The 16,503-nt window shown below is 46.5% G+C and overlaps 1 protein-coding gene across 5 annotated transcripts in view; it reads right to left on the reverse strand.

The window, feature by feature from the left end:
* Positions 1-679: 679 nt before the first annotated feature.
* The window catches only part of KIF13B (kinesin family member 13B), a 124,340-nt gene continuing 108,516 nt past the window's right edge, over positions 680-16,503 (reverse strand). For all 5 annotated transcript variants that reach the window (XM_074536477.1, XM_074536475.1, XM_074536476.1 and 2 more), the window contains 3 exons: positions 9,822-9,884; positions 7,420-8,380; positions 680-5,102 (listed from right to left, as the gene is read on the reverse strand). In XM_074536477.1, the coding sequence (XP_074392578.1) occupies positions 4,819-5,102; positions 7,420-8,380; positions 9,822-9,884 (1,308 nt within the window). In that variant the 3' untranslated portion in view covers positions 680-4,818. The remainder of the gene's footprint in view (positions 5,103-7,419; positions 8,381-9,821; positions 9,885-16,503) is intronic.

The raw sequence follows: 16,503 nt of genomic DNA on the forward strand, positions 1-16,503 counted from the left end.
AAGAGGGTTTTTTTTATTTTCAGAAGGTAAAACATAAAAGGGAAGTGGCTTTAAAGGAAAAAAAAAAGCTGTTTTCGTGTGCTGATTGCAAGACAGTGCTGATAAAAATATCCTTTGCTTGCTGAGTTTCGGTGGGGATGGGGGGGATCAACGCGGTGTTTGTTGCTTTAGAAAAACACCAAGATAAACTGAAAAGCTGCACAAAATAATCCCAGTCAAACCCTGCCTGTTGTTTCCAACATGAAGCTGTATTTGGGAGAGAAATGGTGCCAAAGAGAAAGGAAATGATGTGGCCCAGGCAGGGCCAGGGTTTCAAGGACATCATGAAATGTTGAAGGGGGGGTCTCATCATCCCAAGGCCATGGCAGGGTTGGTTGTGGCAGGTCCCTGGAGCAAGGCAGAAAAGTCCTTGGGATCCTCATCCCACTGTGGATATCAGGAAAAAAAATCTTCCCCAAAAGGGTGGTCAGGCTGCGACAGCTGCCCAGGGAATGCAGGAATTGCCATCCCTGGAGGGATTTAAAAGCCACGTGGATGTGGCACTTGGGGACATTGGTCAATGGTGGCCTTGGCAGTGCTGGGGAACCACTGGAATCAATTTTGGAAGCTTTTCCAACCTAAACTAATCCCATTCTAAACATTTTGGTGCCACGAACTGCAACAATAAAGCACAGACATCCCAGCTCTAAAGAAGATGTTTATTCAGGTCCTGCAGGCGGCATCGCACGTATGATACAATATTACAGTCATTTAGTATGGTACAGAAATAATTAAAAACTTTACAGCTCATTACAAAGTCTCTTTGGATTTCAGCTCATTTAAAGTACACGGAGCCCCTGCAGTGTCTGACCCTGGCAGGGCCACACGAGCTCCGGGGAACCCAACAGTGGGATCACGGCTTGGGAACGGTGGAGAGGGCAGAAACCAAAGATGGACACGGGACATGGAGGAACAAGACACTTGATGGTGACCCCACCGGAGGTGCTGTGAAGCGTGACCAGCCCACACCGTTCCTCACCACCTCATTCCCTAAAATCCAGGCACCCCGAGGCCGCAGCCCTGGGATAAGGCACTGGGAAAACGAAATGTTGTGCAAAGAACCGGAGGAACCAGCGGGAGCATCGCCATGGACAGGGCTGGACAACCCCCAGGCCCTGCTCAGGTGGGGTCCCTCCCCTGTGGGGGTTCTGCCTTTGCAGGAGATGGTGTTGGATGTTCCACCCCAGCCAAGGACAAACCCCTCTGTTCAAGGACCCGGGCGGTGCCACCACACAGAATTTGCTTCTGTTCCTTTTCCTCAGCTCAACAACACCATGGAACAGCAAAGGGCCAGAACCTCAGGGTGAACAGGCTTGATTTTGGACATGGAGAGCAAAACACCTCAAGAGCTGAACCTAACACAGGAAAAAGGCGTGGCTTGGCCTGAGAAAACCCCAAAAAGTCCCTCTGAGCAGCCTCCTCTTGGCTGGCCTGGAGCCACAGAAACCCTGTGGGGAGGAGGGACCCCCAGCCCTGCAAACACAGGGGGAAAGGAGCCTTTCCAGCCCACCAACACCATTTCCCAAGAATCTGAGACCCACCCACAATTCAGGGACGCAGCCAGCAGGACTGAACCCCCGAGAGACACCAGAGGAGATGAGACACTCGACACAAACGACACTCTCCTGCATTAAATATCCTTCTTCCCTGTATAAAGTGCATGAAAATCTTGGAAAAAATCTGCATAGCTATTCACACACCAGCCTCAGGGCTGGGTGGTTCCAGTTAAGAGCACCTCCTCCTTTAGGCTGAGAGTAGAGCTTTTCTAATATTATCAGTAAAAAAATGATATTATTACCTCCATGATGATTTTTACCTCTTTTCTGGTCACTTGGCTTAACTGGGGTGAAGTAACAGATGGCTTTGAGTAGAGGAATGTGCACTCACTGTGCCAAAAATCTGAAAACACCTTTAGAAAACACCCCACGTGCCCAGGAAAGCTGTGAGGGAGCAGGAGAGAGTCAGGGAACCCTCCAGGAACACCCTCATGGCCAAATTTGATGGGTTTGGCTTTCTGGAGCTTGTGCTGCATCAGGGTGGTTTTAGGGTGCAATCTGAGGAGAGGTTTTTTTTCCAAAGTCAGGGGAAACGTGAAAAACAGGAGAGCTCTGAGCAAGGTCCTCCCTCCACGAAGGCACCGCGGGCTCCTCATGTCAGTGGATTCCTGGAATCTCCCCAGATTTGCTTCCAGGAGCATTTATCCCAGAGGAGGGATATCCCACAGTTATCCCAGAGGAGGGATATCCCACAGTTATCCCAGAGGAGGGATATCCCAATATCCCACAGTTATCCCAGAGGAGGGATGTCCCACAGTTATCCCAGAGGAGGGATATCCCAATATCCCACAGTTATCCCAGAGGAGGGATACCCCACAGTTATCCCAGAGGAGGAATATCCCAGTTATCCCAACAGGTGTGGGCTGCTCTAAGAACCCTTCACACCCCTCTCTGTGGTTCTGCAGCACAACTGAGGGTGGGAGGAGAGGGAATCCAGCCTGGATCAGTCGGATCAGGTGTGCAAGCACCAAACCACGGCCAGGGCTGCAGCCCAAACAGGCCAGAGGAGCTCAGAACCAGCAGCAGAAACAGGGAACAGCAACCCAGCTTCTCTCCTGCAGCCTGGACACCTTTCCCTGGGGAAATCCTGCATTCCCAGACAGCAGCACAAGAAAAGAGGCTCCAAAAGGACTTGGAGGTTCCTCCCTTTGCATCTCCCCCAAAGGGGAGCAAATGTGGAGGAGTTTTAAAGACATCCCTAAACCCAAGTATCTGAAATGCTGAGACTAAAAACACACAACTCTGGGGAGGGGCTGCCTCACGTCGGCTTCTTCCGGCAGCACATCAGAACAAAGTGCAATTAAAAACACGGTCAGGGTGGAGCTCAGGGAACCAACAAGGCAGTGTAAGAGGCATCAAATTAATTAGTGGGTGGTCTTTCATTGGCAAGACTCCTCAGACCCCAGAACGAAGAGTTTCACTGTATGGGTTGTGTTCATAAAACCGGTTTAAATTTTAAAACCTGGGATTTCAGCATCAGAATTCTTTACTATCAAATTCCTCCCCCATCGTGGCGTGGATGGACAGGAGCTTCGTGCAAAGGGAAAAAGAGGGAAAACTGTACACTAAAAATATCTTTAAAAAGCTGCTCTGTACATTTTATATTAAGATTTCTTGAGGAAAATTTAGGAGACACTGAAACTACTTACACCAAAAGCTGGAAGGATACACAACCCCTGGCAGTTCTACGCAGGCTGCATCGGAACCCAGCCCGCTTATTTCTGCTACAGATTAGTTTCTATTTTAATTTTATTCCTTCTGCATAAATGATATTAATTACAGTAAATCAGCATAATTATCTCCTTCACTAAGCATCCCTATCTCCTTTGATACCAATGGAGCTTTCCCTTGGACCTCGGAACCAGATGTTTAAGGCACTTGGATACCCACGGGCAGCGACTGGAGAGATATTAAAGTTTAATCATTAATTTAGCATCCTAAATAGTCCCCACGTAGCTAAAACATCTATTGCTCAGGCTGTCCAATCCCCCCACGATGACTAAACAAGATATAAACAGCTCAGGATAAAAAAATCTGTGGCTTTTCAGGATTTGATAGGAAAACAAGCGTCGGCCGATCCGTGCGTGGACACACGGACAGGGACAGATCTCCTGTGCCACAGGCAGCTAAAAACCAGCCACAAATAAAATCAAGTTTGATAAAAGCCAGCCCAAACCTCCCCCTTTCCAAAGAGAGGCAGGTTCTGGGAATGACAGAGGCACCTCCTCTTTGGATGGGCGCTCGGGATGGTGCTGGGAGAGCTCCTCTGTGGGGGATGATTGTAAAGCGCAAACATTTCATGTTTTAAAAGAATAAATAAAAATAAATAGACTGGATTGATCCTGTTATGAGGGCAGAGACACCCTGCTTGGCAAAATTCTGAGCGTCTCCAAAGGCTGGGTGGGAACAGGGGAGCACTTGAGTGCTGACACCTCTGCAAAAATCAAAAATCCTCTTGGCCCACAGGGAGGAACCAAGGAGAAGGTCCTGCCACTCTGGGGCAAGGGAGAGGGGATCCTGTCATGGTGAGAGCAAACGTTAAATGGATCAAAAATCAAAAATAGAGCTGGCCATGGGCTTTTTCCCATTCCCAACAAACCAGCGGGGAAGCCCACACTGCTTTCCACAGGAGAGTGGGATAACGGGGCAGTGATCCAAACAGGCACTGGGCCCAGCCACACAACCCAAGGGCTGCTGCTTCTTTAAACAAAGGGACTTTGGGGGTTCTTTATCTCCAAACAAAGTTCTGCTTTCACTCTTCTGCCTGTCTGGAATCATTCCCACCTTGCCCTTTCACGGCGGATTACACGATACTGACACAGCTCTTATGGAATCACAACAGAGCTGTTGCTGTGGGGAGGCTCTTCAGGAACTGCCCTGCACTTCCAGGGAAGCACTGGTGCCTGGGGAGGATTTTGTGGCTGTTGGGAATCTGTGGTTTGACCGATTTTCCTCTGAAAGGAGGAAGAGAAGGAGCTCATTACACCCACCCAGCGCCGGCTGCCGTCGGTTGCCCCCGGAGGCGTCGGTATTTGGGACAGGAAACGAAGGATCCAGCACCACGACGAGGCAAAGAATTATCATGTCAATCAACCAGAGGAGAGAGAACAAACCCTTCACTAGTGTTTGCCACCAACTGGAAGTTGGGACGGGTTGGTTTCGCTTCCCGAAGCCACCGGCTCCCCCGGCTGCCATCCCAGGGCGTTTGCGGGGCTGCCATCTCTCAGTTTGCCCAGGATTTCCTGTTCTCTGCGTTCTTCTGGCTCTTCTCCAGTCTCAGCGTGGATCCTCCCTCTGCCTTGGCCAGGGCTGTGAGGGAGGCCAGGTTGGAGGCTGACGCGGAGAAGTTCCCGCTCCTCCTGTTCTCGGCTCCCTGCAGCCTCAGGCCGGAGCTGCGGCGCCGCGCGGGGCCCGCGGCCCTCCGGACCCTGCCCGGCTTCACCAGCAGCCCATAGCCTGGGTTACACCTGAAATACTGCTTGCCCCCGATGGAGCCGTCGTTCTTGCCTGCAACAAGAGAATCGGGGAGTCACAGACTGGTTTGGGAAGGGTGAAATCCCATCCTGCTCCAACCCGGCACCTTCTGCTGTCCCTGGGTGCTCCAAGACCTGTCCAGTCTGGCCTTGGACACTTCAGGGATGGGGAACCCACAGATTCTTTAGGCCACCCTAGCAGGGCTGGATATTTTACTACAAAATTGGTTTTATTCCTACAAAATGGGTTTTATTCTCCAGAGAGGGAGGCAAGGAAAAAGTGCAGAGAGGGAGAACTGTTCCCTAAAAATACACCATGGAGGTAAAACTTCCCTGCTGAACCCCAGAAGTGACTCTGGATGGGACACTCCGCCTTGTCCTTCCTTCCCACTTGCTCTAAAATTTCTCCAAAAGTGGTAAATGACCAGTTCCATTATCAAAGTACCAGGAAGGAAGGAAAAACAGACATTTAAAAGAGATTTTGGCTTTCTGAGCTGGTGTTTGAAGTTGAGGATTGTCACTCCTGCCATGTTGTAAACCCTCCACAGAACAGGAAGAATAATTTCTCTGTGCTGGTGCTGTTGAGATCTTTCTATTTCTCATTTTAGATAATTTAAAATTCTCAGGGGATCTGTTCAGGGATTGCTCCCATCCATAAAAAGAAGGTGGAAAGATCCAACAGCTCTTTAAATGACATAAAGTCACAGCTTTGGCTTTTGGGGTGTTTCCTTCCTCCTTCCACCATCAGCACATTGGGACCCTCACGTGGCCAGGATTTGGATTTCCACGTCCCTGGAGTTCTATCCCTGTTTGCAGTGTGACAAAGACACCACTCTGTGACCACCATCCCCAAAGGAAGTTCCAGATGTGCCATGTTCCAACAGATCAGGGTCTTGTTCCTTGTGGAAACAGAAGGGGGGGAAAAATTTCCAGCAACATCAGCAGCTGAGTTCTCAGCAGGCCAAAAATCTCCTGACTTTTCCATGGAAGCTGCTGCTTACTGGGATGTTACAGAATCAGCACTGGAGCAGCCTGACAGAGGGAAGGTGACCTTCCAAAATTGAAATGAATCTGTAAATATATATATATTTTTTTTTAAACGAGGCACAAACCCAGGACTGAAGAACTACTATAGCTTGCAAAAGGATCAAGAGCTTCAGTTTGCTTTCCAGGATGGAAAACTCCAGAGAGTTTTCTGAAAGCAGCTGGGAAGTCACTGCCCAGTTCAGTTCTGATGAGGACATGGAGGGTACAGAGAGATTTGGGATTTCTGGATCCTGGACAGTGTTAAACCGTGGATGAACTGCTCCAATCCCAAATGTGCAGCAGGGAGGAGCTTGGGATGTGCTGATTCACCACCCAGCCTGGGAATGCTGCACTTGGCTGAGAGGATTGGAATACGGAGTTTTTCATGCCCTGGGTAACCCAAATTTTCTCACTGCACCACTCCTGGATTTTCCACTGGCACTCCCTGACTTCCCCCAGTCCTGGAGAGGATTTCCAAAAAATCCTGGAAACCCTAAATTCTGGGAATTCCACAGCTGTACAGGTAAAAGTCAGGCAGGGATGACAAATGAGATGGTGGAAGAAACCTCAAATTATCTGTATGACCTGGTGGTCACGAGATGATTATTTCCTACTACTTTTCACATATACAGGGGTGCATATAACATATATCTATATTTATATCTATATCTATATCTATATCTATATCTATATCTATATCTATATCTGTATCTGTATCTATATAGAGTGTATATATAGTGTGTGTATATATACACTACATATATATATATACACACACTATATATATATACACACTATATACATATACTCTATATATACACACACAGAAATAGTCTTCTGCAATTTCAAAGCTTACTTTAAAATAAAATCCTATTACCTCTTAATACCTATTAAGAGACTTTGCAACTCATTTGGCCTAAATGTCCCTTTGAGCCAAATCCCACAACTCCTGTTGTGCTTTGAACACCCTCATCCTCACAGCAGAAGCCCAGGAAAGAATCCTATGGACACAAGGCTTGTCCTGCATGGAAAAGGAATCCTGATTCCTACTTCCAGTGTGAGAAACCAAAGAAATGACTGAAAATGGGCAGTCAGGGATCACAGAATGGTTTGGGTTGGGATCTCAAAGGGGTTGGGAATGAGAGAAGGTTTGGAAAAAGATGACAGCAGGGAAGACCTTTTACATTTCCCTTTTCAAAATGCCTCCTGCAATGAGCAATTAACCCCCCAGTGGGTAATAAACCCCCCAAAAAAGCAGCTTTAGGATGAGCTCTGCCAGCTGGGACACACCAGCTGCTTCCCACCTGACCCAGGGGATGTTTTACCTGCAGGAAAATCCAGCTCCACACCAACCCATGTTCCTTCCTGGAAGTCTGTGGGCCCGATGTACCTGACAGTGCCCGTCTTATTGGTGCCAACTGTGACATATTCTCCCTCTTTCAGCCACTCAGGAATTTCATTGGCATCTTCTGAGTCGGAAATCACCTCCAGTTTCTCCTCTGCTGTCTCTGAGCCGTTGTGGTTCAGTCCACGGGCACTGGAGGTGCTCTTTTCTCCTTCCTGCTGCTCTTCTGTGCCCAGGGAACTGGTGGGGTCTGATCCCAGCATGCTGGTGAAGGATCTCAGCTCTGATGTTTTCACCTTCTGGATTCTGAAGGGCGAGGCTGCAGCAGTGCTGGGCTGGTCGAGATGAGCTTTGGGAAACCCCAGTTCTGAAGCCCCAGGGGATGTTTCCTTTTTCCTGGCTGACTCCACTGATGGTTTGGATATTGACTCCTTTGGAGTGGAGGTAGAGACAAGAGGTTTTGCATCAGTGGCTGCAGAGGCATCGCTCCCCTGCTCGCTGGGACAAGGAGAAGTGCACGACTTCCCATTCACTTCAGGGCTGTCCCTCTGTTTGTGGGGAGCACTTGGAAGGCTGAAGGTGGGGGGACTCTCCCTCTTTGTGGCCACAGAGCTCTCAGGAGCTCTGTCCTGCACATCAGCAGGGAGCTGAGCCCCTGCAGCAGCAGGGCAGTCACTCCCTGCAGGTGTTGGAGCTCCCGGCTGAGCCCCAGCGTCGCTTCCCGCTGCCAGGGCCTCGGACAGGGTGGCTGTGGAGACGCTGTGGGAGAAATACCCACTGGAGGCTTCACTCAGGGGGCTGGGAGGGCCCTCCTGGCACTCCTGGGCCTGGGTGTCCCCTGTGGGCTGCTGCAAAGGCACTTTGGGTGTCTTCTCCACGCTCTTGTCCGCCTCAGGCGTCTGCGCCACCGTTTCCTGCTTTGCTGCTTCCTCTTGGTGCATCTGAAACACAGGGGGAGAGGGGCTGCGTTATCCAAAATATCTGGGGTCAAAGCACAGATCCCAGAGCTCTGGCAAGCAGCAAGGCTTTGAGCTTATCTAAATCCCTGTGTAGCTGCCATGGGCAGACGATGGAAGCTGATCCCCAGTCAGCCCTGCCGGCGTGGGAGGATTGTCAGTCACTCCTGCCATTAATAAGGGAAGTGTCAACCCCAAGAAATACACTCCCCAATATTTACTGAAGAATTATTTATATTACAGGAGTGGTCATTTGCTGTTTGAACAGCAGGATTTATATGGAATGGGAAGCAGCCATGATCCATAAGTCTCTCACAGTTATTTGGCTTAACTCTCAGGGTGGATAAATCATCCCCCTGCACCTAAAGTGTCATTTCTGTCCCCATTTCCAAATGCCATTCCTACCTCAGAGCCACCAGCACCTTGCACTTCCAGAGGATGAAATTAACTGCACCTCATGAGATTAACAGCCCATTTCAGTGATGTATTTCTTGGCTGTAAAGTTTACTAAATCTGATAGATCAATATCTTTTGCCAGCACATGTACTCTAAAAGATTAGGATGTCTCTAAATCTCTTTGGGAAGGAGGGAGGGGGGAGAGTGCTAATAGGAAGAGGGGGGTGGAAAAAGAGGTTGGAAAAGGGAAGATTTGAACAAATCCTGTCTCAGGTGAACATTTTTGTTTATTATTCACAATTTTGTGATTCTCCCATCTAGTGTCCCAAACCACAGGATTTTCAGCTTATTCCCAAAATGCCTTTTCTACTGGAAACTTAAGCAGCATTTGAAGAAAGGGGGATTTGACTGGATTACTAGAATTTCAGAACCAAAGGTTTGCTAAGTAAAATGTAATTTAAAAAAAAGGGGTTTTTTTCAAAATCAACCATATTGTTCACTTTGCTATGGCAAGGGTGGTGTCCATGTGGACTCAGGAGCTTTGCTCTTTCTCTGGATTTTCCATTTGGATAACACAGAGTTTTCTAAGACAATAAAAGCACAGTGGGAGGAAGCTGATGTGCTGCTCAGGAGACTGAAGTTCTGCTGGAAAATGGGAGATCACAGGCTCTATTTTCTCTCCAGCTTAGCAAGGGTTTTTCCATGGTATCATGGCAAAAATGGGGAATTAAGCTCCACACTTAGAACAGCCACATCCTGCTTATAGACACTGTCAGAGCCTAGAAATTTTCCTTTTTAAAGCAGCAAACCAGCTAAATTTCAGCTAATTATCTGCTAATGCTTTCAAATATCAAAGTGGAAGCAGGAATAGGAGAGGAGGTTTTAGCAGGACCTGAAACACCCAGCAGAATTTCACTGTCTCACAGCCAGGCAGCAGCACAAGTGCAACAGGTTTTAAACAGCTGAAGCTTTGGCCACCTCTGGCAGGTGAAATTAAAAACTTTATCCTCACATCTTGGGATGTGCTCACCTGTTTCATCCTTGCAGCACTGGCCTCCAGACTGGCTGGCTGAACCATAATTCGTGGGACAGCCTGGGGGGAGGGAAATTAAGAGAATCAGTCAATGAAAGGATGAAATATTGGCAAACTGGTAAATGTTAAGGCTTGCGTTTGAAATTTTGGGATCCTAAGCAAAGCTTTGTCATGAAAGGATGGAAAACTAAACTTTCAGTAGCTGAAATGGAGTTTGTTAAAAAAAAAAAAGAGGGAGAGAGGCTTTTTACACAGGCAGAGGGGATGGTTTTAAGCTAAAAAAGATTTAGGTTAGATATTAGGATAGAATTGTTCCCTGTGAGGGTGGGCAGGCCCTGGCACAGGTTTTCCAGAGAAGCTGTGGCTGCTCCTGGATCCATGGAAATGTTCCAAAACCACCTGGATGTGGCACCTGAGGACATGAACTGGTCCTGACCATGGGGGTGGTGCTGGACTTGATCTTCAAGGCTTTTTCCAACCTTAAGGATCTATGGTTTCATCTCCAGAACTTTTTCTCCTTTTCCAGTCTCTAAATTCTGTTTGGACCTGAGCATTACTGGCTTTAACACAAAAAGGACGGCAGAATCCAGGTCTGTGCATCCCCTTTTGCAGGAGGACATTCCTCCTGGCACTGACAATGAATGGCCCTCACTTGCTCCACATTCAGGTTTTTATGTTGCAGATTTGAAATAATCCCTCTCCTGAGAGCAGAGCAGCACATTGTGACACTGATATAAATCTGAGGTTATGCTGCTGGCTTGGGCTGTCACACAGCAGGGGAAGGAGCCACCAGAGCAGTGGAGAACCTCAGGAAAGGGAACATGAAGAGAAGGAGAGAGGAGAAAAAGGCAGAAAAATCTCTTCAGCACTGTTAAATAATGCACTGCAAGGGCAGGTTCAGGCTCTGAGGGGCAGAGCTCCTTAAGGGAGACACATTACACAATTTGGGAGCTGCCTGCTTTTATTATTTATTTTTTTTCCCAAGGATTCCCTCTGTACAAACACACAGGCTGAGTTCTGTGCTGAGTTCTGATTTCCACTGAAATCTTCCAGCTGAAGAGTGAGGAACCTTCTCTTGCATCCCTTCCGAGCCCAGTAAAGCAGGGACATGACTGATCTTACCCTCAAGAGGAATAGACATGGGAGAGAGGAACAGCTTTTATTTATACAGAGATTGTGCCAGGCATTAAAAAACCAAAATATTTCAAGGTAGAAAATAAAAAGACAAAAAAATGGACAAAACCCCAAGAGGGTCACCAAATAATTTTTTTAAAGATATTAAAGCTTCAGTTCAATAAAAGGAAGCAGGAGAGGAGGGGTTTTTGCTTGTTCCTAAACCTGCTAAATGAAAATTCACCACTAGAACAGGGCTCAGGGCAAATTGGCTCTGTTTGGGGTGCACAGGTTTGTGCATTTTGAGATCCTCACTGGGTCAGGACCTGGGGCTCCACCAAGCAGATGGATCAGAATAAACCTATGAAGAAACTCTGAAAAGTTTAAGTTTTATAAAATTTGGCCCGCCTTATTATCCAGAAATAAGCACTCAGAATTAGAATAGGGAGAAGTATTGAAAGCACTTAAATCAGTTCCTTTGAATCTCTTTAAAACAAATAAATAAAATGTTAGTTTGGGTTTTTTATCTCTCAGAATAAACCAATGAAGAAACCCTGCAAAGCTTAGGTTTTATAAAATTTGTCCAGACTTATTATCCAGAAATAAGCACTCAGAGTTAGAATAAGGAGAAGTATTTAAAGCAGCTAAATAAATTCATTTGATTCCCTTTTCTCCTTTTAAAACAAATAAATAAAATGTTTGTTTGGGTTTTTTATCTCTCCAAAACCTCCAGTCTTACAACTTGCAAATCCACAAAAATCTAAAAATCCAGTTGGCATCACACAGCACAAGAAAGGAAACCATTAGGCTTTAACCACTCCTCATCAAGTTCTCCTCCTGAGAGGATGACAGATCTCCAAACTACAGAAAATTTGCCAAGCAAAGCTTAGAAAAACTGGGAGAAAAAAGGAATTCTGAGGGGGGTGCTGACAAGAAGCAGCAGGGCAGGAACCCCTCAGAGGGCACCACAGCAGACCTGTGGGATGAAATGCAGTCAAATTCCTTGAGGAATTTGAAAACAAAGTGTTGGGACTATCTGGGAAGACACTGCTGGATGAAAAATATTTCTGGATCAAGAGCCAAATTCTATCATTAAATGTTTGTAAGCAGTGGCTGCTAAACTTGATGTATCTATTTATCCAGGAGCCTTTTACAGTGATGGATTCTGGCAGGATTTCTTCAACCAAGCTGACAAAACACAAGGGTGAGGGAGAACATGAAAGCTTTTCCCTTTAAAGCATCTTTGATTGTCTTCTCCTAAGAGCTGCTGCTCTGGGCAGGGAGGTGATGAGGACACAAAAAGCTGCACATGCCCCAGGTGGGTGCACTCACATCCCAGAAATCCCCCAAGGGATGGGATGGTCCCACACTTTGGGAAGGAGGGGAGGAGAGGGGGGGATTCTGCCCTTTTCAGGTGAGACCCCACCTGCAGAGCTGCCCCAGCCCTGGGGACAACAGCAGGAGGATGTGGAGATGCTGGAACAAGTCCAGAGGAATCCACAGAGATGCTCCAAGGGCTGGAGCCCCTCTACCCTGGGATAAAGGCTGGGAGAGCTGGGAGTGCTCACCTGGAGAAGAGAAGGATCCAGGGAGAGCTCAGAGCCCCTTCCAGAGCTTAAAGGGGCTCCAGGAGAGCTGGAGAGGGGCTGGAGACAAGGGGAAATGGCTTCAAACCAAAAAAGTGAAGATTTGGGTGGGATATTGGGAAGGAATTGTTCCCTGTGAGGGTGGGGAGGTTGCCCAGAGAAGCTGTGGCTGCCCCTGGATCTCTGGAAGTGTCCAAGGCCAGCCTGGACAGGGCTTGGAGCAACCTGGGATGGTGGAAGGTGTCCCTTGTCCTGTCCCTCCATGCCTTGTCCCCAGTCCCTCTCCAGCTCTCCTGGAGCCCCTTTAGGCCCTGGAAGGGGCTCTGAGCTCTCCCTGGATCCTTCTCCTCTCCAGGTGAACCCTCCCAGCTCTCCCAGCCTGGCTCCAGAGCAGAGGGGCTCCAGCCCTTGGAGCAGCTCCGTGGCCTCCTCTGGGCTCTCTCCAGCAGCTCCACATCCTCCTGCTGTTGTCCCCAGGGCTGGGGCAGCTCTGCAGGCGGGGTCTCACCCGAGCGGGGTGAGCTTCAGGGTTCCTTCCAACTCAAACCATTCCAGGATTCCATGGTGATTCTATCAATCTTAGATTATTTTTTTTGACATTTTGTGCTCACTGAGGGGTCCCTTCGCACCATCTCTGAGGTGACCAAAGCAGAGCCCAACCTGCCTCACTGGTGAGCTTGAAGAGCAAAAGCATGTGTGTGTCACTCCCCAGTTACAGAGGCACCAACATTCATCCTGAATGAACATTTTTTTATCCCATATATTCCACATCTATATAATGGCCACCTCTTCAAAGAGCTCAGCAAAACACATTTGGTATTTCTGTGTCATTAAGCACTTTGCGAAATGCCTCTGGCAGCAGTGACTGATGCCTTCAGTGCAAAGCCTTTGATTTGGTGTCACTTGGATGAAAATCCCTCGGCATTAACACCCAATATGCAGAAAGTTCAGTGGCATTTAAGAGAACAAATCAGGCCAGTGCAGCCAAGAATCGCCCTGTGAATGCCAGGAATGGCTTAGCCAAGGTTGAAACAATCCTAAAGGGATTTTATCCCGAACTTCCACTGCTCTTTTTTCTTTCCCACCCCCAGACAGGAGGGGCTGAGCCCAAGGACCCTCCCACTGACACTGTCATGGTCCCATCACTATTTAACAGCAGCTACTGGGAACTTCTGCAGCAAAACAGAGATTTAAATTCATTAAACAGAGATTTAAATCAGTTTGGAGCACTCAGGATAAAATATTTCCACAAGGTGTGCATGGGACTGCAGGGAAAATTCCAAATTCCCTAGGACACAGCCCAAAAGAAAAGATTCCATTTTTAAAAGGTACGCCCCTGCCCCAACAATATTCATCTTGAAAATTATTTTAAAATTGATTGCAAAGTCATTAATCACTCAAATATAGAATCTCCCACCTTCCACAGGGAGATGTGAAATCCAGTGCAAGTTAATTTGTTGGGGTTTTTTTTGTGTTTGCTCATTTCCCTCTCTAAACACACTCTGTATTTAAATATTAACCCAAACAACTCCCTCTTATTCCACAGCCCCTGTGTGAAATGTCTCAGCCTGCAATAAGACATCAGAATTCCCCACTTCCAGTACAATTTATACAAAATTAACCACACCATTTCCTATGCAGCTCAATTACTTCGTTTCTAAGTCCTGGCAGATTAAAAGAGTAACTCATACTCCATTTTTAAGTTAGTTTACAAAGGAATTCGAGTGGTTTGAAACTTCCAAAGCCAGTTTTCCACACTCATTCTCATCAAAAACTACTTCTATTTGAGGATGACAGGGAAAACTGAGCTCAGAAAGAAATCAAAACACCAACAACTGAGTCACAAGGAGACACACGAGCTCTGCTGACTGCAGCATCCAAATGATTTTTTCACTTGGAACTCTGAAGGAAAAAAAGCCTTCAAGATGTTAAAGAAGGTTCTCTGAGGCCACATTATTTACATTTGATTAAGGAATGTCAGTTCTAGCAATTATACTGTGCACCAGGCCCATCCATGAAACTGTTATTTTTTAATGGACTGCCAGAAAAGGGTTTTGTCTATTTAGAAAGCCTTTCATTAACTGCATTTCATTAGTTTTTAAGATTAATTTCTATGCCTGCATCAGAAGGTGGAAGGGAAAGAAGTGACAGCTGCCCTCTCCATGTGGCTACACCATAAAGCAAAAATGAATTTTATGGAAATTCGAAGAGTTTATCTCTTTTTGTTTTATTTTAAGTAAATCTGTGACTCAAGATCTCTCTCTCTCAAGACATCTGAGCATCCAAAAAGATTCTTGGAGAGGAAGGTGACCAAAATCCACTCACCAAATGGGCCACAGGAATTTCCTTCTGCCACAGCAATTTCAAAACCCCCCGAAACTGGAATTTAATGTGTAAATTTTTAATGTCAGCACCCAGTGATGCCCTGAAATGTGATTACACAGTTCCTGGAAAGCCATGGGGTCAAAAGGGAAAAGAAGAGGAATTCTGCTTGGTGCACACTGGGAAAGCCTCAGCAAGTGAATAAAAAAGAGGAGTTTCAATTCCTACATAATATAATTAAGCACAGGCAGATGAAACTCTGCTTCTCCCTCCACCTGCATATTTTAAACAAGGATTTTAAGCTTCTTCCCATCAGCAGGGAGGGTCAGAAGGCTCCAAATCTTGCACTCTGTGGTTCTCAGCTTTTTCAAGAATAGGCTGGGAAAATAAAAAGCAATTCCAGCCATCTAGAAAGCTTTAAATTGTTGAATTTTTTTTTTAATTATTTACAGACTACCAGCAATTAATTCAAAGGCACCAGATAAAGGAGAAAAGAGGCATTTTCTAACTTTAAAGTATATAAACAGCTTCATCAGAACCCAATCTTTTAGGTACATAAACAGCTTCATCGGAAGCCATTCTGCAAGTTACATAAAGAATCCTATTATGCCAAATTAATTCAATCTAACTAATTAGAGAGCAGGAAGTTCTTTCAATTATTTTATGTGCTGTCTGAGAAACACACTTGAATACGAGAGCAGATTTCATTAATTGCAGTTCATTATTCTCCAGATTAGTTACTAAACTTGCAGCAGAAGGTCAAAGACAGCAATTTTGTTCACTGCCACCACCTTGACTGGGATGTCTCTGCCTTTTTATTTTTTTGTTTTTGAAGCACAAGCAACCACTCTAAACAAGGGGAGATCACTTTGTAAAGGGAATTTTGGGTAGGCTTGCCCACTTTAATGCTGATGCTGCTCCAAGTAATTTTATTTTATGAAATAAAAAGCTGCTAAAATAATTTTTAAAGTGAAATTTTTATAATTACTGATGAGAACTGATCTCCTTTTTTACCAGCACAGCATCAGAGATTTGGTACCACACCCATCTGGAACAGTCATGGTGAACTTAACTTCAACTCCAAACCTGGGAAAAGGTTCAGTCCTGCACCTTGGAAATTTGCTTTTCATGGAATCACAGAATATCCTCAGCTGGCAGGAGGTGGGATGAATTGACTGGGATGTCTCTGCTTTGTTTTTTTGTTTCTGAAGCACAAGGAACCAGTCTAAACAAGGGGAGATCACTTTGTAAAGGGAATTTTGGGTAGGCTTGCCCACTTTAATGCTGATGCTGCTCCAAGCAATGGGCAGGACTGAAATAAAAAGCTGCTAAAATAATTTTTTTTAAGTGTATTTTTATAATTACTGATCAGGACTGATCTCCTTTTTTACCAGCACAGGATCAGAGATTTGGTACCACACCCACTTGGAATAGTCCTCGTGAAATTTGAAATTTGCTTTTCATGTCCCTCAGCTGGCAGGGACCCACAGGGATCACTCAGTGCCACCCCTGGCACAGAGACCCCAACAATCCCACCCTGTGCACCCCTCAGAGCATTGTCCAAACCCTCCTGGAGCTCTGGCAGCCTTGGGAATGACACCATTCCCTGGGGAACTGTTCCAGAGCCCAAACACCCTCTGGGGGAAGAACCTTTTCCC

Source organism: Zonotrichia albicollis, chromosome 3 (assembly GCF_047830755.1).
Source record: "Zonotrichia albicollis isolate bZonAlb1 chromosome 3, bZonAlb1.hap1, whole genome shotgun sequence".
Lineage (NCBI taxonomy): Eukaryota > Metazoa > Chordata > Aves > Passeriformes > Passerellidae > Zonotrichia > Zonotrichia albicollis.